The following is a 21,442-nucleotide window of genomic DNA, read 5'->3' on the forward strand; positions in this document are numbered from 1 at the left end:
AACCTCTCAATTTATAGGGATTAGTTTTACAATCTCTTCACTGAAATGTCAAAGTGGTAGTTGCAGAGACTGTCAATGGAGGGACAGAAATCTCTCATATTCCATGAGAAGTATCTTCATTTGTGTTCCAAAGACACAAGAGTGATTTTTGGGTGAACTATCCCTTTGCAAATGGCTGGCCCTTTTGTCATTTTTTAAACAGGACCATTAACAATAAATATACATGGTGATGGAAAACAACAGCAAGCAAAATAATCAAGCAAAGTAAAATTTAAAAGAACATTGATAGAGAAACATTTTAAGAAGCCAAAAAAAGAAAGAAAGAAAACTGTTGACAAAACAGTTGACTACTTATTGCTACTGATATTGTTACACTAAAAGATGTTAATGTTATTACTGTACACTAACTTGATGTTCATTTGCTATACCTATAGGTGTCGTGACAACACTTCTGCCTACACAAACAGAAGCTACAACAGAGGCAGTGACAAGCAATGCAGTACAATCTGCAATAACAGAGTCATCACCACCTCAAGTCATAACAGAATCTTTAACAACCAAAACTGTGTCAATAACACCAAGTGAAACAACAGTGTCTTCATCAGAAACAGCACCACCAACAACAAAAATAACATCATCTAATGTGATTTTTACAGCTGCCAAGGCAAAAAGTGCAAATACTTTAACATCAACAGGAAAATCATCAGCATTGCCAACAACTGGTTGGGGCACAACCACAGCAGCAACTGCTAATAATGAACCAAAAACAACCAATTCTACACTAACTGAGGTTTCATCTACTGTTTTAGTTTCTATGACAGTAGATACTGTGACAACAACAACAGCTCTAGCAGAGTCTGCTACTGAGACCAAAGCTTCAACCTTTGAACAAGTGACTTCAGCGTTGCCAGTAACAGCACTGGGCTCAACCACAGCAGCAACTGTTACCAATGAACGAGAATCAACCAAGAATACACTAGCTGAGGGTTCATCTACTATGTTACATTCAGTGGCAGTAGATACAGTCACAACAACATTGACAACAAGCTTAACAGAGTCTGCTACTGCACCCAAAGCTTCAACCTTGGTACCAGAGACATCTCAGGTCACAGGAGAATCATCATCAGTCCAAAAGGAAACTACAACATTAATGTCAGTTAAGCCAGTAACAGTGGCACATACCTCAGAAGTCTCCACCACTGTTGAAAGAGTGAAACAAGAACCTACAACACATGCTGACAATGGTTCTTCATCAGCAGGAATAACTACATTGAGAGCATCTGGTACAACAGAATCAACATTGGCTTCAACTACAGCAGTACTAAAAACAGAGGGATCACCACCTTTACCTGAGACAAGTGATGTAAAGACAACAACTGCAAGATCATCCAGATCTACAGAATCAACTGCAGAAGCCCCAACATTGTTGGTACGAACAACAAGTACAACTAATGCAACATCAGCAGGAGTGACATCAGCATTGACAGCAACTGCACTGGGCTCAACCACAGCAGCAACTGTTAGCAATGAACCAGAATCAACCAAGAATACACTAGCTGAGGGTTCATCTACTATGTTACATTCTGTGGCAGTAGATACAGTCACAACAACATCGACAACAAGCTTAACAGAGTCTGCTACTGCACCCAAAGCTTCAACCTTGGTACCAGTGACATCTCAAGTTACAACAGAATCATCATCAGCCCAAAACGAAACTACAAAATTAATTTCAGTGAAACCAGTAACAGTGGTTCATACCTCAGAAGTCTCCACTACTGTAGAAAGAGTTTCACAAGAAACTACAACACACGCTGACATTGGTTCTTCATTAGCAGGAATAACTACATTGAGAGCATCTGGTACAACAGAATCAACATTGGCTTCAACTACAGCAGTACTAAAAACAGAGGGATCATCACCTTTACCTGAGACAGGTGAAGTAAAGACAACAATTGCAAGAACATCTGGAACTACAGAATCATCTGCAGAAGCACCAACATTGTTGGTACGAACAACAAGTGCAACTAATGCAACATCAGCAGGAGTGACATCAGCATTGACAGCAACTGCACTGGGCTCAACCACAGCAGCAACTGTTAGCAATGAACCAGAATCAACCAAGAATACACTAGCTGAGGGTTCATCTACTATGCTGCATTCTGTGGCAGTAGATACAGTCACAACAACATCGACAACAAGCTTAGCAGGGTATGCTACTGCACCAAAAGCCTCAACCTTGGTACCAGTGACATCTGAAGTTACAACAGAATCATCATCAGCCCAAAACGAAACTACAAAATTAATTTCAGTGAAACCAGTAACAGTGGTTCATACCTCAGAAGTCTCCACTACTGTAGAAAGAGTTTCACAAGAAACTACAACACACGCTGACATTGGTTCTTCATTAGCAGGAATAACTACATTGAGAGCATCTGGTACAACAGAATCAACATTGGCTTCAACTACAGCAGTACTAAAAACAGAGGGATCATCACCTTTACCTGAGACAGGTGAAGTAAAGACAACAATTGCAAGAACATCTGGAACTACAGAATCATCTGCAGAAGCACCAACATTGTTGGTACGAACAACAAGTGCAACTAATGCAACATCAGCAGGAGTGACATCAGCATTGACAGCAACTGCACTGGGCTCAACCACAGCAGCAACTGTTAGCAATGAACCAGAATCAACCAAGAATACACTAGCTGAGGGTTCATCTACTATGCTGCATTCTGTGGCAGTAGATACAGTCACAACAACATCGACAACAAGCTTAGCAGGGTATGCTACTGCACCAAAAGCCTCAACCTTGGTACCAGTGACATCTGAAGTTACAACAGAATCATCATCAGCCCAAAACGAAACTACAACATTAATTTCAGTGAAGCCAGTAACAGTGGTTCATACCTCAGAAGTCTCCATCACTGTTGAAAAAGTGACACAAGAACCTACAACACATGCTGACAATGGTTCTTCATCAGCAGGAACAACTACATTGAGAGCATCTGGTACAACAGAATCAACATTGGCTTTAACTACAGCAGTACTAAAAACAGAGGGATCATCACCTTTACCTGAGACAGGTAAAGTAAAGACATCATCCAGAACTACAGAATCATCTTCAGAAGCCCCAACATTGTTGGTACGAACAACAAGTGCAACTAATGCAACATCAGCAGGAGTGACATCAGCATTGACAGCAACTGCACTGGGCTCAACCACAGCAGCAACTGTTAGCAATGAACCAGAATCAACCAAGAATACACTAGATAAGGGTTCATCTACTATGTTGCATTCTGTGGCAGTAGATACAATCACAACAACATCGACCACAAGCTTAACAGAGTCTGCTACTGCACCCAAAGCTTCAACCTTGGTATCAGAGACATCTCAGGTCACAGGAGAATCGTCATCAGTCCAAAAGGAAACTACGACATTAATGTCAGTAAAGCCAGTAACAGTGGCACATACCTCAGAGGTGTTCACCACAGTTGATAGAGTGAAACAAGAACCTACAACACATGCTGACAATGGTTCTTCATCAGCAGGAATAACTACATTGAGAGCATCTGGAACAACAGAATCAACATTGGCTTCAACTACAGCAGTACTAAAAACAGAGGGATCACCACCTTTACCTGAGACAGGTGAAGTAAAGACAACAACTGCAAATACATCCAGAACTACAGAATCATCTGCAGAAGCCCCAACATTGTTGGTACGAACAACAAGTGCAACTAATGCAACATCGGCAGTAGTGACATCAGCATTGACAGCAACTGCACTGGGCTCAACCACAGCAGCAACTGTTAGCAATGAACCAGAATCAACCAGGAACACACTAGCTGAGGGTTCATCTACTATGTTACATTCTGTGGCAGTAGATACAGTCACAACAACATCGACAACAAGCTTAGCAGGGTATGCTACTGCACCAAAAGCCTCAACCTTGGTACCAGTGACATCTCAAGTTACAACAGAATCATCATCAGCCCAAAACGAAACTACAACATTAATTTCAGTGAAACCAGTAACAGTGGCACATACCTCAGAAGTCTCCACCACTGTTGAAAAAGTGACACAAGAACCTACAACACATGCTGACAATGGTTCTTCATCAGCAGGAACAACTACATTGAGAGCATCTGGTACAACAGAATCAACATTGGCTTCAACTACAGCAGTACTAAAAACAGAGGGATCACCACCTTTACCTGAGACAAGTGATGTAAAGACAACAATTGCAAGATCATCCAGAACTACAGAATCATCTGCAAAAGCCCCAATATTGTTGGTACGAACAACAAGTGCAACTAATGCAACATCAGCAGGAGTGACATCAGCATTGACAGCAACTGCACTGGGCTCAACCACAGCAGCAACTGTTAGCAATGAACCAGAATCAACCAAGAATACACTAGCTGAGGGTTCATCTACTATGTTGCATTCTGTGGCAGTAGATACAATCGCAACAACATCGACAACAAGCTTAACAGAGTCTGCTACTGCACCCAAAGCTTCAACCTTGGTACCAGTGACATCTCAAGTTACAACAGAATCATCATCAGCCCAAAACGAAACTACAACATTAATTTCAGTGAAACCAGTAACAGTGGCACATACCTCAGAAGTCTCCACCACTGTTGAAAAAGTGACACAAGAACCTACATCACATGCTGACAATGGTTCTTCATTAGCAGGAACAACTACATTGAGAGCATCTGGTACAACAGAATCAACATTGGCTTCAACTACAGCAGTACTAAAAACAGAGGGATCATCACCTTTACCTGAGACAGGTGAAGTAAAGACAACAATTGCAAGAACATCTGGAACTACAGAATCATCTTCAGAAGCCCCAACATTGTTGGTACAAACAACAAGTGCAACTAATGCAACATCAGCAGGAGTGACATCAGCATTGACAGCAACTGCACTGGGCTCAACCACAGCAGCAACTGTTAGCAATGAACCAGAATCAACCAAGAATACACTAGATAAGGGTTCATCTACTATGTTGCATTCTGTGGCAGTAGATACAATCACAACAACATCGACAACAAGCTTAACAGAGTCTGCTACTGCACCCAAAGCTTCAACCTTGGTATCAGAGACATCTCAGGTCACAGGAGAATCGTCATCAGTCCAAAAGGAAACTACAACATTAATGTCAGTGAAGCCAGTAACAGTGGCACATACCTCAGAGGTGTTCACCACAGTTGATAGAGTGAAACAAGAACCTACAACACATGCTGACAATGGTTCTTCATCAGCAGGAATAACTACATTGAGAGCATCTGGAACAACAGAATCAACATTGGCTTCAACTACAGCAGTACTAAAAACAGAGGGATCATCACCTTTACCTGAGACAGGTGAAGTAAAGACAACAACTGCAAATACATCCAGAACTACAGAATCATCTGCAGAAGCCCCAACATTGTTGGTACGAACAACAAGTACAACTAATGCAACATCGGCAGTAGTGACATCAGCATTGACAGCAACTGCACTGGGCTCAACCACAGCAGCAACTGTTAGCAATGAACCAGAATCAACCAGGAACACACTAGCTGAGGGTTCATCTACTATGTTACATTCTGTGGCAGTAGATACAGTCACAACAACATCGACAACAAGCTTAGCAGGGTATGCTACTGCACCAAAAGCCTCAACCTTGGTACCAGTGACATCTCAAGTTACAACAGAATCATCATCAGCCCAAAACGAAACTACAAAATTAATTTCAGTGAAACCAGTAACAGTGGTTCATACCTCAGAAGTCTCCACCACTGTTGAAAAAGTGACACAAGAACCTACAACACATGCTGACAATGGTTCTTCATTAGCAGGAACAACTACATTGAGAGCATCTGGTACAACAGAATCAACATTGGCTTTAACTACAGCAGTACTAAAAACAGAGGGATCATCACCTTTACCTGAGACAGGTGAAGTAAAGACAACAATTGCAAGAACATCTGGAACTACAGAATCATCTGCAGAAGCCCCAACATTGTTGGTACGAACAACAAGTGCAACTAATGCAACATCAGCAGGAGTGACATCAGCATTGACAGCAACTGCACTGGGCTCAACCACAGCAGCAACTGTTAGCAATGAACCAGAATCAACCAAGAATACACTAGCTGAGGGTTCATCTACTATGTTGCATTCTGTGGCAGTAGATACAATCGCAACAACATCGACAACAAGCTTAACAGAGTCTGCTACTGCACCCAAAGCTTCAACCTTGGTACCAGTGACATCTCAAGTTACAACAGAATCATCATCAGCCCAAAATGAAACTACAACATTAATGTCAGTAAAGCCAGTAACATTGGCTCATACCTCAGAAGTCTCCACCACTGTTGAAAAAGTGACACAAGAACCTACATCACATGCTGACAATGGTTCTTCATTAGCAGGAATAACTACATTGAGAGCATCTGGTACAGAATCAATAGGATCAACATTTGCTTCAACTACAGCAGTACTTAAAACAGAGGGATCATCACCTTTACCTGTGACAGGTGAAGTAAAGACAACAACTGCAAGAACATCCGGAACTACAGAATCATCTGCAGAAGCTCCAACATTGATGGTACGAACAACAAGTGCAACTAATGCAACATCAGCAGTAGTGACATCAGCATTGTCAGCAACTACAGCCAGGACAACCACAGCAGCAACAATAACTACAACTGGAGATGTAGTGACAACAAAAATAGTTCTAGCAGTGTCTTCTACTGCACCCAAAGCTTCAACCTTGGTATCAGTGTCATCAGTATTGCCAGCAACTGCATCAGAGACAAATACAGCAGCTAATGTTAGCAGTGAACCAGAATCAACCAAGAATACATCAGCTAAGGTTTCACCAACTGTATTACATTCTACAACAACAACAACAACAAGGAAGCCAGTAACAATGTCTCATACCTCAGAGGTCTCCACCACTGTCAAAAATGGTACTTTATCAACAGGACATACTACATTGAACAAATCTGGTACCCCCGAATCAAGAATTGCACTGACGACAGTAGCAACAGAGACCACAAACACTGATCCTCCTACCATTGACGAGGGAAGCATACACTTAAGATTCAGTCTAAATGAAACTTTCAGAGAAATATATAACAACCGATCATCCCCTGAATTCATTGCATTAGCAACACATGTGGTAACTGTGGTAAGTCTAACTTGTTTTACAAACATAAATGCTATTTACTTTTAAAAGGATATTTATCAAATCAGCTGGTACATCATGGTTACCTACAGTAACACAAAATTCATTTAAATAATTCACCATTTTATAACAACATTTCTGCAGATACAGTGAAATTTATAAGCATTAAGAAAAGTTTACTTTCATCGCACTACTGTAAAAAGATCTAGAAGGCCCTAGAAAATGAAAGTTCAAATACTGAAGAACTGAATGTGAACACACAATACAATATACTGTTAATTACTCTTCAGTAAATAAATTCAGCTTCCTCTGCCAAATTGCATAACAGTATAGTAGTTACCTTATTTGCTATACTATAGCAATTTCTAATAGTCAATCACTACCTAATATATAATAGTCAAGTAATATCAATATCTAATAGTCTACTGTCAAAAGGCTTTCTCTACACTCTTATGAAAAATGGTTCTAAACACCAGAAAAGGATTCTTCAACTTGTAAGAATAGCAGAACCCTTTTTTGGTGCTAAATAAAACCCTTTTTATCAGTTCCATAAAGAACCATGCTTTGAAAGTGCTATATAGAACCTTAATGGTGCTATAAATAACAATTTTAATGATAGTTTAATTTTTATTAATATTAGTATATTTATATAATTAATATTAGTTTAATCAATATAATTTTAATAAATTATTTATTACTACTGTTTTTTTTTACCCCTCTATCTGCCTTGTCTTATAATATCTTATAGCTTCTATTAAGGTTTTCATTAAAACAACATTAACAAACAGCATGTTGTGTCAGTTAGGTATTTTTATTTTATTTAAGGACATGTGAAATTGTAGCAAAAATTAAAGTGATCTAACAGCTGTTATTAGTAGAATACACTTATAAATGACAATTGACACTGAACATAAATAAAAACTTACATAAGTAAAACAAAAATAGAAACAAAAATTAGTGTAATGAAGACCAAGTTCAAGTGAAATACAGTATTTTCACAATCATTTATGAGTATGGTGGCCATATGCGCCATTCATATGGGACACGACCTGGCCAGGATTTTATTATTGCCTAAAACACCTGAAGCAGTTTGACCAATAACATGCAGGTATAGTACATAATCAATAAATTGTGGGGCTGCATGTGAGAAGGTGAGATCTACAGGGAACAATCAAAGCAATGCAAACATGTGCACGTGTTTGTTCATTAGTTTGACTTGAAGCATCTCTGCGCACTGATCAAAAAAGATGCCAAAGTGACTTGACATACAGCCAAGTATGGTGACCCATACTCAGAATTCGTGCTCTGCATTTAACCCATATAAAGTGCGCACACACACACACCCGGAGCAGTGGGCAGCCATTTATGCTGCAGCAGCTGCCCAGACAGTAAGCAGTTTCGCACCAGGACCGGCCAAATATGGGCTGAAACTGCTTGCTGTCTGGGCAGGGAGCAGTTGGGGGTTCAGTGCCTTGCTCAAGAGAACTTACATCATGGTATTGTCGGCCCGAGACTCGAACCCACAACCTTAGGGTTAGGAGTCAAAACTCTCTAACCACTAGGCCATGACTTCCCTAAAAGTTAAAGTGATGTGACATACAGCCAAGTATGGTGACCCATACTCAGAATTTGTGCTCTGCATTTAACCCATCCAAAGTGCACACACACCGTGAACACACACCTGGAGCAGTGGGCAGCCATTTAGGCACCCAGGGAAAAGTTGGGGGTTCAGTGCCTGAAGGGCACCTCAAGCGTGGTATTGCCGGGCCGAGACTCAAACCCACAACCTTAGGGTTAGGAGTCAAACTCTCCAACCAGTAGGCCACGACTTCCCCAGGAGCAAGAGTGATTTGAAAGCATAATGAGCAGTCTGCTCTGCTTTTCTATAGCTCTCATGAATGTCACACAACAATTGACCTGCACATTGCAAACAATCTAAACCTGGACATTTTAGGCAATATTAAAATCTTTGCCGGGACATGTCCCGTATAAACAGCGCATATGTCCACCTTATCTATGATGCCTGTAAGTCCATCATTATGTGTGAGGTAGATTATTGTGGGTGCTGGTGGAAATTGAGCAGACATAAGTCGTCCGGGTCAGAGACAAAGTACACTTTAATGATTTCAGACTTGTAGAGCATTTACAGTTCTTGAATTTAGTTGAGTGGATGATTGTAGTACAGGCAGCAGAGATTATGGCAGAGTAGTACAGAGTAGTTTGGAGTGTAACTTAATATGAGTGAGTGAGTGGTTCTAAACAAACAGAAATAACAAGAAGCAATTAGTAATAAAATATGAATTCACTCTGTTACTTATACATAATATCTATACTTAAACATAATAGCAATATAGCCTATTAGCAAATTAGTGAAATAAAGATCGTTTCAGACATGTTCTGACTAGATTAGCACTTGTGGAAATAGCATCACATTCTTTGGCAATTGAGCTCGGAAGAACCGTTAATTATGGCTTAAATATCACAACAATCTCACTTATTCAGTAAATGTCCCAAAGTGACTTTAAGTTTACGATTTTATACACCAATATCGCTATATAACCGTATCTCGTATGCATTACTAGAGCTAGCGCCGTATATGGATGATGCAATACACAATGAGTATGGCGCACATAAATAATTAGAATGAGAAATTAGAGATAACACAAACTTATGCCTTCAAATACAGAAATGTAAAGATGAATAAAAAAACACAATCACTCACTTGTATATGAACGCACTCAGTAGAAAACAACAAAAGCTTGAACAACAACGAGGAATGTCCGTGCTTTGAACTGTTAAAGGGATTGTTAAAGGGGGGGTGAAATGCTATTTCATGCATACTGAGTTTTTTACACTGTTAAAGAGTTGGATTCCCATGTTAAACAAGGACAAAGTTTCAAAAATTAAGTTGTACGTTTGAAGGAGTATTTTTGTTCCAAAAAAACCTCTTCCGGTTTGTCACAAGTTTCAGAAAGTTTTTTTCGAGTATGGCTCTGTGTGACGTTAGATGGAGCGGAATTTCCTTATATGGGTCCCGAGGCACTTCTCCCGGAAGAGCGCGCGCTCCCGTATAGCAGAGCACTGAGAGGCTGAGCACAGCCTGATCAGAGCGAGAGCGTCGCGAAAAGTCACAAAAGAAGTGTGTTTTTGGTTGCCAGGGCAAGACAACCCTGCACAGATTACCTAAAGAGAAACAGCATTAAGGGACCAGTGGATGGAGTTTATTTTTACAGAGCATCAACGGAGTTGTGCAAGTGTTTTTGTTTGTTCCCTGCATTTCGGATTGCACATCGTTTATTTCTTAAGGATAATGCAGTCCCAACTTAAAAGGGTCACGATCGTGTGTTGGAACCGCAGGCGGTGAGTAAAACTGCTTCAAATATCTCTGTTTTGTTAACTTAGCTATCAGCGCGTAAGCACATCAAGTAAACAACATGCGATGTTGTCATCAAACTGCACTTTCCACATGTACAGCTTAAAAAAAAAAAAAAAAAGATGACATAAAGTGGAACTTAGTCATTTTCCAAAACCGCTAAGCAAATATATACCATTTCAGTACATACCACATAGCATACCGCCTTTGCTGATGCTGCTCATGTTAAATGTCAGCCTCTGGATCTGTGTCACAGCTTCCACATGCTCTCAACTCAAAAGCCTACTGGCGCTCGTGATTCTTTAGCTCCTCCCACACGTCACGCCTCCAGCCGGTCGTGTTTTTCCGGGAAAAATCGGTACAGACTATCTTTCTTTTATGAACATAATAAAACTAAAGACTTTTTGGAGTTATGAAGGATGCAGTACTACTCTATAGGTACTCAAGATTAGCAGGATATTGAGTGAAAACGAGCATTTCACCCCCTCTTTAAAGGGGAATACTGACAAATCAGTGTAATACCTCATAAAGTCACAAGGGGCACTAATGGCACTTTACTTAGCTGGCCTTTTCTACATTATGTGTATTTTGGTGTGATTGAGTGGCAGTTTCTCTCAGCAGATGATGAGGTTGTATGATGTGACAGCATCTGAAATGGACAATTGAGTTCAGAGTTACAATGTGCCACATTCCTTTTGTTTATGTAAAAACATCTCAGGTTACAAATGTAACCATGGTTCCTCGAAGGAAAGAGAACACTTTGGGAACACCTTCAGCATAACCAGCTCTGAATAACGTGTGTAATAGGTCCATCGTATGGGCGAGAGATCAGGAATTCGAGATAGTCTCTGCCTATTGTAGAAGCCTGAACAGATAGGCTGAGAGAACAGTACAGTCAAGAGTGGCTTGCATATCTAGGTCATATAGAATCATAGGTCTTGCATAGAGACACCTGCCAGAAGGCTTTGGAGGCTCTTGTTGAGTGACCTTGACCTCTAGAGGCGAGGGGAGATCAGAGGACTCTAGATGGCAAGGCACTACTATTCACCAACTGAGGGTCTGTTAGCCTCTCTAAGGGGGACCATAGCACACAAGTGTAACCCCCCTCTCCCGGGTCCTCTCCGCCGCTCCCCACACTCCCTCCGAGTGGGGCTCGAAACCAGGTCTCCGGCATGTGAGGCGGACGCACTAACAAGGAGGCTAAATGGCTACAGCTTGCACTGGACACATACAATAAAGCTTTTGCTGGTCTGACTCCCTGAAGGGAGGAGTACTGAAGGCCTTGAGTATTACAGGCCATGGTGTAGAGGAGGGGAACATAGGAACATACCCCGCATGAAGGTAAGAAAAGCTTTGGCCAGACTTGAGTGCAAAGTCAAGATTGGAAGGGACCACTGAGAGGGCCTTAAGATCCCCAAATCTCTTGAGAGAGTCAAACCGGATTATGTTGCCTCTCTCTACAGTGTGCAGGACCCATTAAGACACATTTGGCAGAAGTTTCCATGCTGAGTGGACCAGCGTGGAACAACTGTACTAGCTGCTCTAGAGACCTCCATGTAGATGGCGTGCCTCTTAACACTGAGCACTTAGTATGTTTCCGGGCTGTGACTGAGAGTGGTGCTTGCAGGAGAACGCTGCTCCCTGTAACTTTAGCAGGGTTTGCAGACCGATCTCCTGAGGGCACTGAGGTGAGACAGATACAGCGTATTGTGGTGTAACTCCTGCCAGTGGCGTCGGGACTTCTTGGTCGAGAACTTCTTAGTCTTAAGTACGGTCTGCAGATCCAGCTTAGACTTTGAGACCCCCTGAGCCAGAGCGTCGGTTACACTAGCGGTCCCGCTTGAGGTGATGCTCTGTTTTTATGCCTCTCTGTATGAGAAGCTGGTACTCAGAGGGGGCTGTTCCCGCACGGCAGCCTCCAGAGCTAGAAAGCGGCGAGGGAGGAACCACTTGAATGCTTCCGCCTGTTTACACCACATTGCCATAGTAGTCAGAAATGGGGATGAAGAGGCTGGCTGGACAGGTTTTCCCCATGACCTCAACACCTCAACACCTCTGTGTGGAGGTCGGGGAAAAAAGGCAGGCTCCAGCACGGAGCTGGTGGCTTAGTACTAGGGCTGCACGATTTTGGGAAAAAATGACATTGCGATATTTTATTTTTCTGCTATATATATTGCGATATTTTTTCTTACAAAGAAAAATGGGGTGAGCACACTTACATTCTCATTTTAAATGATTTAAACATCGACACCATCGTGTCAATTGATTAATATGCATGATGGTGAGAGAGCAAGACAGCGCTCTGTTGTTTGAAGATGACTGCTCTCTCTCTGTCTCTCGTGTGCGTGCTCTCTCTCTCTGTCTCTCTCGCGCTCTCTCTATCTCGGTCTCTCATGCTCTCTCTCTCTCTCTCTCTCTCTCTCTGTGTGCGCATGCGCGAGTGCGGAGCGTTTGGGGCGATTGTATGAGCGACTGAGTGGTGTGTTTGAGTGAGTTTCAAACTTTTTCCTTTTTTCTCTTTTTAGATAAGGTATTGGTTGAGCTTATTGAAACTACGGCAGTTTTTTTTATTATTTGCTGACTCTGTCGGCAAAAGAGAGTAGCTATGGGATCTAATTCTGATGGCTTTGCGTCTTTGACTGCACGCCATGGGTGCAAGTGTTTATCAGATGAAACTGTGTCAGTAGAAGATTGTTTAATTGCTGTTACCAATGCAGTTGGTGCTTTAAACATCTTGTCTGCATCGAGAATGAATAAGGCAGTTGTTATTTTTTTGAGGGAAACGACTATGGTTGATGATTTGGTTGAACGTGGATTATCTGTGAAAGATGCATTCATTCCGGTTTTGCCGCTGTCTAACCCCTCGAAAAAAGTTATCCTCTCCAATGTGCCTCCGTTTATTCCAAAGGATACACTTGAGCGCATTCTTGCGCGTTATGGCAAGTTAATGGGACCGATTAAAATGATACCGCTTGGTTTAAAAGCCCCACAATTAAAGCACATAATGTCACTTAGAAGTCAAACGTACATGATTTTAAATCCCGAATTTCAAAACCTGGAGGTTGCTGTGAAACTGGCATTGAATGGGAAAGATTATACGATCTTTATCACTGTTGATTCAATGAAATGTTTTATTTGCTCGAAACCGGCTCATGTCAGGCAATCGTGTCCTTTAAATATGGAAGCTGAGAAGGAGAAAGAAAGTAATCCTGTAGTGGATCAGGTGAATACTGCTGTGGCAAATGACACTGCAGAAAATACTGAAATAATACAGCAAGATGAAACTGCTGTGTTACTTAACAGTGGAGAGGGCTCTGATGTGCTTGCACAAGATACTGAAGTTACAGACAGTGCTTCTGTCATTACTACAGATGGAAGTGTTGAAGTTGATGAGGAGCTCAAAGTTGACGGGGCAGGTAGTGATTTAATAAAATACCAAGGAAATCAAAATGAGATTGAGAACATACAGGTACAAAGCAGCAGCCTACCACAGGATGAAGGCCTAGATCTGTTGTCACAGAGAACTGATGATTTATCTGAGAATGACTCTGAATGTGAAGAGTATGATGTAAATTCACAAGGAAATTCTGCAGGGAACTTTATTTCCCAGTCAAAGCTTCCTTTTTATACATTTCAACAGTTGAACAATTTTCTGGATGCTACTAAGAATCAGAGAAAACCCAAATTGGAAAAATATTTTCCTGATTTGGAACTTTTTGTTGAATCTGGTGCTATTGCAATGCGAAAGGCGACATTAGAGGAACTGGATCAACCGAAACGCTACAGGCTTAAAAAACTTGTTAGTGTAGTTAGAAGAAGCCTAAATTCACGTCTGAAAAAACACTGATTCTATGAAAAGTGTCAAAAGGCAGATGTGGTGGGTTGCTTTATACCCCATTGTGATTATTGTCATGACCTTTTTTAATATTGGGTCTTTAAATATTAATGGTTGTCGTAGTATAGTTAAAAGGAATGATCTTTTTAATTATTTAATTCTTAAAAAGGCTGATGTGATCTTACTCCAGGAAACACACACGGATTTGCAGAATCAGTCACAGTGGTTTAGCGATTGGAAGGGTAATGTGTGTTTGAGCCATGGCACAAATGTTAGTGCAGGGGTTGCAGTTTTGTTTTCACCCCGGGTTGGTGGTAATTTTAAGAGTATTGAGATAATACCAGGGAGAATTTTACGAGTTGATGTTAATTTAGGTGACACAGTTTTTTCCCTGTTTAATGTATATGCTCCAAATGATGGTCGGGAGCGTATTACTTTTTTTGAAAAGTTATCAGATGTGTTATCGCACTGTCCCCAGGATAATATTATTATACTGGGGGGTGATTTTAATTGCACTTTAAATCAATCAAGCAATTGGATCGGAATCATAATGAACCACATTCCCTTTCGGCTAATACTCTTAAAAGAATAGTTGCTCAATATAATTTTGTTGATTTGTGGAGAGATACATTTCCTGGGCTTAGACAGTATACCTGGATGAAAGTGAACTCAAATAATATGTCTGGAGCAAGGCTTGATCGGTTTTATACAGAAGCACGTAATAGGGGAAGATTTTTTAGAAATTCTATTTCGCCTACTTTTCTCTCAGATCATCATTATATTTCTATGGCTATTTCTGTTGAGTCCACCAAATCTTATAAATCACTCTGGCACTTTGATAATAAGGTTACTTCAGGATCACGTTTTTATTCACTCTTTTCACCTTTTTTGGGATTCTTGGAGAAAGGAGAGAGTGAATTTCCAGTCTTTAAGTCAATGGTGGGACGTGGGCAAGATACAGATTAGAATTTTTTTGTCAGCAGTTTACTGCACATAGCAGGGGTGCCCTACTAGAGAAAATGAAAGCTCTTGAAGAAGAAATTCTTGGACAAAGTAGTCAAAGTACTACAAGCTCTACTTCCACTGATTCTTTCGAAAGGAATAAATTTCTTTTACGCAATTTAGCAGAAGAACAAGGTAAAACTGCCCTTTTAAGGGCAAAGTTCACTCGTCTAAATGATATGGACTCTCCTACTGCTTTTTTCTTCGGACTTGAAAAAAAAACATCAGCACATAAGCATCTTCATCAACTGAAACTCCCAGATGGACGAGTATTGACAACACAAATGGAAATTAATTCTTTTGCTATGTCTTTTTATGAAGAGTTGTATCGTGCAGAGCCTTGTAATGGAGTAGAAGCAGACACACTTCTGACTGATTTGCCACAATTGTCAAACAAGGATAAGATGGATCTTGAGAGTCTTTTAACAATGGCAGAACTTTCAAGAGCTGTTCAGGAATTGAATCCTGGAAAGTCACCTGGATTGGACGGTCTCTCAGCCGAGTTTTATAAGGCTTTTTGGAACTTAATTAATCAGGACTTCTATGATGTTTTGGTGGAAAGTATTGAAAAAGAGACCCTTCCTCTAAGCTGTCGGAGAGCAGTTTTAACTTTGATCCCCAAAAAAGGAGACCTTGGTTGTTTAAAGAACTGGCGCCCTGTCTCCTTGCTGTGTGTTGATCTTAAGATATTTTCAAAAGCCTTAACCAACAGATTGAAGAACTGTATAGAAACCGTTGACAATGACCAGTCTTATTGTATTCCTAACCGAACAATATTTGACAATGTTTTCTTGGTTAGAGACATTATTACAGTGGCAAAAAGGCATAACTTGGACATCGGCCTTCTTTCTCTGGACCAAGAAAAGGCCTTTGATAGGGTGGACCACTCTTATCTATTTAAGACACTTGATGCTTTTGGATTTGGTCATAATTTTGTGTCCTGTATTAGGCTGATGTATAATGATATTTTTAGCATGTTAAGAGTTAATGGTACATTAACAAGACCCTTTTCAGTGACAAGAGGAATAAGACAAGGGTGTCCTCTATCGGGTTTACTCTATGCTATTTCTATTGAGCCTTTTTTAAGTCTGCTGAGAAAAAGACTGTGTGGTATTGGTGGTTCTGGCTGCCTTAAAGTTCCCCAAGTAAAACTGATAGCATATGCCGATGATGTAACTCTGATCATTAAGAATTCAAATGATGTTGATAATATTATTTCATGTTTGAATACTTTTCAGAAAGCTACCTCTGCACGTATAAATTGGGAAAAATGTACTTCTTTGTTGATGGGAGACTGGCATGGTACAGGACCTCCTCAGTTGCCAAATCAGTGTAATTGGTCCCATGATGGCTTAAAAGTTCTTGGTATTTATTTTGGAACTGACCAGTACATGGAGAAGAATTGGGAAGGAGTGGTTGACCGGGTTATTGGCAAAATCCAGAAGTGGAGGTGGATTCTGTGGTATAAGGTTACAGTGCTAAATCCCCCTAAAGAACTGTTACTAAAGGTTCAAAGGGCATTTGTTGAATTCTTTTGGAATGGCCATCATTGGCTTCCTCCTGGGGTTCTCTATCTTCCTGTTTCAGAGGGAGGTCAAGGCCTTATACACGTTGAATCCAAAATTGCAGCAATGAGATTGCAAACATTGCAAAAACTGCTGTACTGTTCAGATGGAAAGCCATGGATTGATTATTGCTTGTATATTCTCAAAGACCTTGGAGGAACAGATCTTGACAGAGAGTTATTTTTAATTGAGAAGCCTTATGTTGAAAATGCGAATTGCTCTCTTTTGAAATTTCATGAATCCATTTTTCATTCATGGAGTTTGTTAAAATTCTCAAGAGTAGATGATGAAAATTATGGGTGTTCAGAACCTCTGTTTTTTAATCCTCTTTTTAAGACACAGTTTTCATTATCGGGATCTGTAATTAAAATGTTTCTGAATGCAGGAGTAACTAGAGTTATGGACCTGCTCGATACAACAAGAGGTCAGTGGCGAACGGTTCAGTCACTTGCTGACCAGGTTGGGATAAGGTCAGTAAGAATGGTGGAAGGGATAGTTAAGAGCTTTAAAGCTTGTTTCCCCCCAGTATTAACTTCACTTATAGATTCTGTTTTAATTGATGGTTTGGTCTTTAAGACTTTTCCAGCATTAAAAATTGTTCCAAAAAAAATTGGAACTTGAAGAGAATACTAATAGTTTCTTGTTAAAGGGGTTTGAATTTTTGGATTTCCAAAGAATGGGGAAGAAAATAATTTACCATATTTGTGCTAAATCTGCACACTTTGAACAACTGAAGGAAAGAATCGACACTAAGTGGAGAGCTTATCTTTCTGTGCCCAGAGATGTAAATCCCTCGTGGAGGCTGTTGTACAAACCCCCAGTTCCTAAAAGATGTGGAGATCTACAGTGGAGAATACTTCACAGTGTCTTGGCTACAAACAACTTTGTTTCCAAGTTCAATGAAATGGTTTTACCTGAATGTTCTTTTTGTAAGGCCTCTGACACTGTGTTTCATTTATTTTGTGAATGTTCAAGACTGGCTCCACTTTTTGGGAACACTAATAACGAAATATGGATTTTCTTTTACAAATACCCTTTTTATCTTTGGTTGCAAGTATAACCAATCATGTCGTGAAAGGTGTGTACTTGCCAATTTTTTAATAGGACATGCCAAGTTGGCAATCCTGAAAACACATCAATATAAAAACGCTGGTCAAGATGTTGACTTGTTGCCTCTTTTTAAATCATTGGTAGAATTTAGGGTTGCTGTTGAAATTGCGTATTATAAACAAACTGATAATGTACTTTTTTTCAAAACAAGGTGGGGTGTGAGAGATGCTTTAGTGACAATGAGTGAGTTTGGAGACATGGTTTTTAATTGGTAAAATTGTTCTGGTTTTATTTTTTGTATTAGTTTTGTAATGTTTTGAAAAAATGGTGTTAATTAAAAGAAGTTTAAGTCTCTCTCTCTGTCTCTCGCGCGTGCGCTCTCTCTCTGTCTCTCTCGCGCTCTCTAATACCTGTAATACAATGCAGGCAGGGAGGAACACACATCCTGAAACGCTGCGTACCCCCGCCCTTGAAGTGTTTGGTCTTGTCTTGTGCTTTTGACATGATTTTGTGACAAACAACACTAAATAAGACTTACAAACAGATATCAGACTGTCACCCCGCCCATGACTTCTCGCACAACCATTGGACTGGTTACACAAGTGATTCAGAGCTGGTCATAAACAATCATTGTTTATGAAGGCCAAAAATAGTATATAAGCAAAACACAAAAATTTACAGAATGTCACAATGTTAAAAGACCCAAGTAATAATTACATTACATTGAATTTACATTTAGTCATTTAGCAGACACTTCTATCCACAGTGACTTAAAAATTAGAGTAATAGAAGCAAAAAATAAATAAATATATATACACACACATATATATATATATATATATATATATATATATATATATATATATATATATATATATATATATATATACACATATATACAAGTGTTGTGACAAGTCCCAGTTAGTCTTACACAGTACACATAGCAATATATATTTTATAATAAATAAACAGAATAAAAAGATATAATAGAAATAGAATAGAAAGTTCTAGTGTTAAATAACAAAAATACTAATAAAAATTCTAACAATATGGATTATAAATTCAATTTCTCTGTCACTTAGTGGAGTAGAGGAGAGAAGTATCCTCAGCTGAACAGAGCTGCACATGCGTATATGTGATCAAAAAACTAAAAAGAGAAAAGAACATGTTTGTTTGGAAAACAGTTACAATTTGAAAGTTACAGTACTTTTGTATTTAAATTAAAGAATGAAATCATTAACCGGTTGAGAGTGTGTTGACAGTCTGTAGTTGTATCACTGAGCTCCAGAAAATCAGTAATGAAGTGCTTTGACAGTTACAGAATTAAAAAACAAAAGGTGGGAATAAAGAACCTTAACCTCTAACCATTTTAGCATAAAAGGGTTCTTCTTCAGGATGGTATGATTCTAAATAGAACCGTAACATATAAAGAACCTTTAAAGAGCCATCTTTTTTTTTTAAGTGTATCTCCTCTAGAGAGTCATTGTTTAAAAATACAGTAGATGAAGTACTTGGGTGTGCTACATGTGCTACAGTATTTACAGTACAGAGAATAGTTAAAGTTCTCTTATCTGCTACTATGCACTGTAATTACACTATGTGTGGAAACAGGTAAATTAGGTTTAACATTTTGAGAAATGTGTCTTTGTTTCGAAAACTGAATGAATGGTTTGGGAAATTGGGGCTAAATGATGTTACTGTTATGTCAATTACAATGTGGTTAGTGGCTAGTGCACACTACAAATAAAGCACTCAAATTTTTTGATGTTTTATGTTTAAACTAGTCTGTGAGAAAGAGCCCAACAAGATCGTAGTAGCTACACTCTGAGTACACATAAACGCTACAACAAATGTTTAACTTGCCAGAGAAAATATATTTGTTCAATAAACTTAAATATATTGAGAAAATATTTTAATCAATTAATTTGAGTTGTACAACAACACTATACTAGCTATAGCTAGTATAAGAAATAATAATAAAAAAAGGTACACGTAAGCAACCTACCATTTACTACAGCACGGCTCCCAAACAGAAGTTCATGATGATATTGTTTTGAGAAAAATGTTGTGCTATTTCCAAGCCAGTTTCTCATATTTACTTCAATTCTGATAGCATGTGAAGGAATAACTAATTGCTAATTTCAAAAGTAAAAGCGCCACTAGGTGGCTCCAACAACTAAACAATGCTTTCCCTGGCCTATTCATCCAAAACCAAATATAAATGAGAAATGTTTGTATTATTATTATTATTATTATTATTATTATTATTATTATTATATTAGCCTTAATTTAAAATGACTGAATTAGCTTTTTTATTCACATGAGGGGAGTGCATATTATTGTTGTTATTATTATATTAGGATAAATCTCATGCTGTACTCTATTTTAGGTAAAACTTTCATATTTTTCATTACATACAGATAAACGGAATTTACAGGGCAAGCGATCTCAGAGGATACAGACGAAGCAGAGTCAACTCTTTCACGTAAGCATGACTGCTGTGGTATGTCAAATTCATCATAAAGATGTCCTGGATGTTTTTAACACACTGGGGGTTAAAAATTATCATTTTTTATTATTATTATTTCCAGGAGTGGCTCCATTAAAGTAGACATGACTCTTATCTTTGAGAATTCTTCTATAGTCCCAAGCTCATTTGAAGTAGAAGCTATTCTTAACATGACCGCTCTGAATGGTACCATACCTCTGGACATCATACTTGAAACTATCAAAGCAGGTGAGTGTGTGACGTACAATACACAAATTAGCATGACAATTAAATCATCCGAATTTCAAAGTTTCACGTGTGTTACACATTTTTTTATTACAGGGGAAATAGTAACTTCTACACCAGTGCCTGTCTCAAATGTTGAATCTACCACCACAAAATACACATCGAGTACAAATGGTATTTTCCAACTAATACTGTTACAGTGTTAAATTGTGTTTCACTTAATACTTTTAAATACATAATATAAGGTATTTATTATATAACACATAAATGTGTAGTGTACCACCCCCTGAGAACTCATCACCATATATTCTTATCTTTTTGCTTTGTTTCTGTACTTCTTACCTTTTCAGAGTACACAAACACCACGTCTAGTGGCTTTCCATGGATGGTTCGCTGTTCACTTCTGACTATATATCCAGCCATAATTGTTTTATTAGCACAAACATTGTTGTAATTTTAAAGTGCACTGGTAAAGTTCACTAAAGAAACAAAATGAAAGGCAATATGTTTAATATAATATTTAAGCTGATTGTATTGGTGAGTAATGGACAAATGTTGTAGAAGTTTATTTTATGCAGAGACTGTAGTTTACGGAGAGACTAAAGACTATAGTTTTTTAGGACCATCAGCCTATAAAATAAAATGAATCTGAGAAGGACTAGTCATCAGGGATTTGTGCAATTTAACTGTTTCG

At 39.2% G+C, this 21,442-nt stretch overlaps 1 protein-coding gene across 1 annotated transcript; it reads left to right on the top strand.

Moving 5' to 3' along the window:
* The first annotated feature begins 424 nt into the window (after positions 1–424).
* muc13a (mucin 13a, cell surface associated) lies at positions 425–21,419 on the top strand. The gene is made up of 5 exons (XM_026272887.1): positions 425–7,192; positions 20,435–20,499; positions 20,606–20,751; positions 20,845–20,922; positions 21,099–21,419. The coding sequence occupies exons 1-5, from the start codon at positions 815–817 to the stop codon at positions 21,200–21,202; spliced, it is 6,771 nt and encodes a 2,256-aa protein (XP_026128672.1). The 5' UTR covers positions 425–814; the 3' UTR covers positions 21,203–21,419.
* The last annotated feature ends 23 nt before the right edge of the window (positions 21,420–21,442 follow it).

This window comes from Carassius auratus, chromosome 1, assembly GCF_003368295.1.
Source record: "Carassius auratus strain Wakin chromosome 1, ASM336829v1, whole genome shotgun sequence".
Lineage (NCBI taxonomy): Eukaryota > Metazoa > Chordata > Actinopteri > Cypriniformes > Cyprinidae > Carassius > Carassius auratus.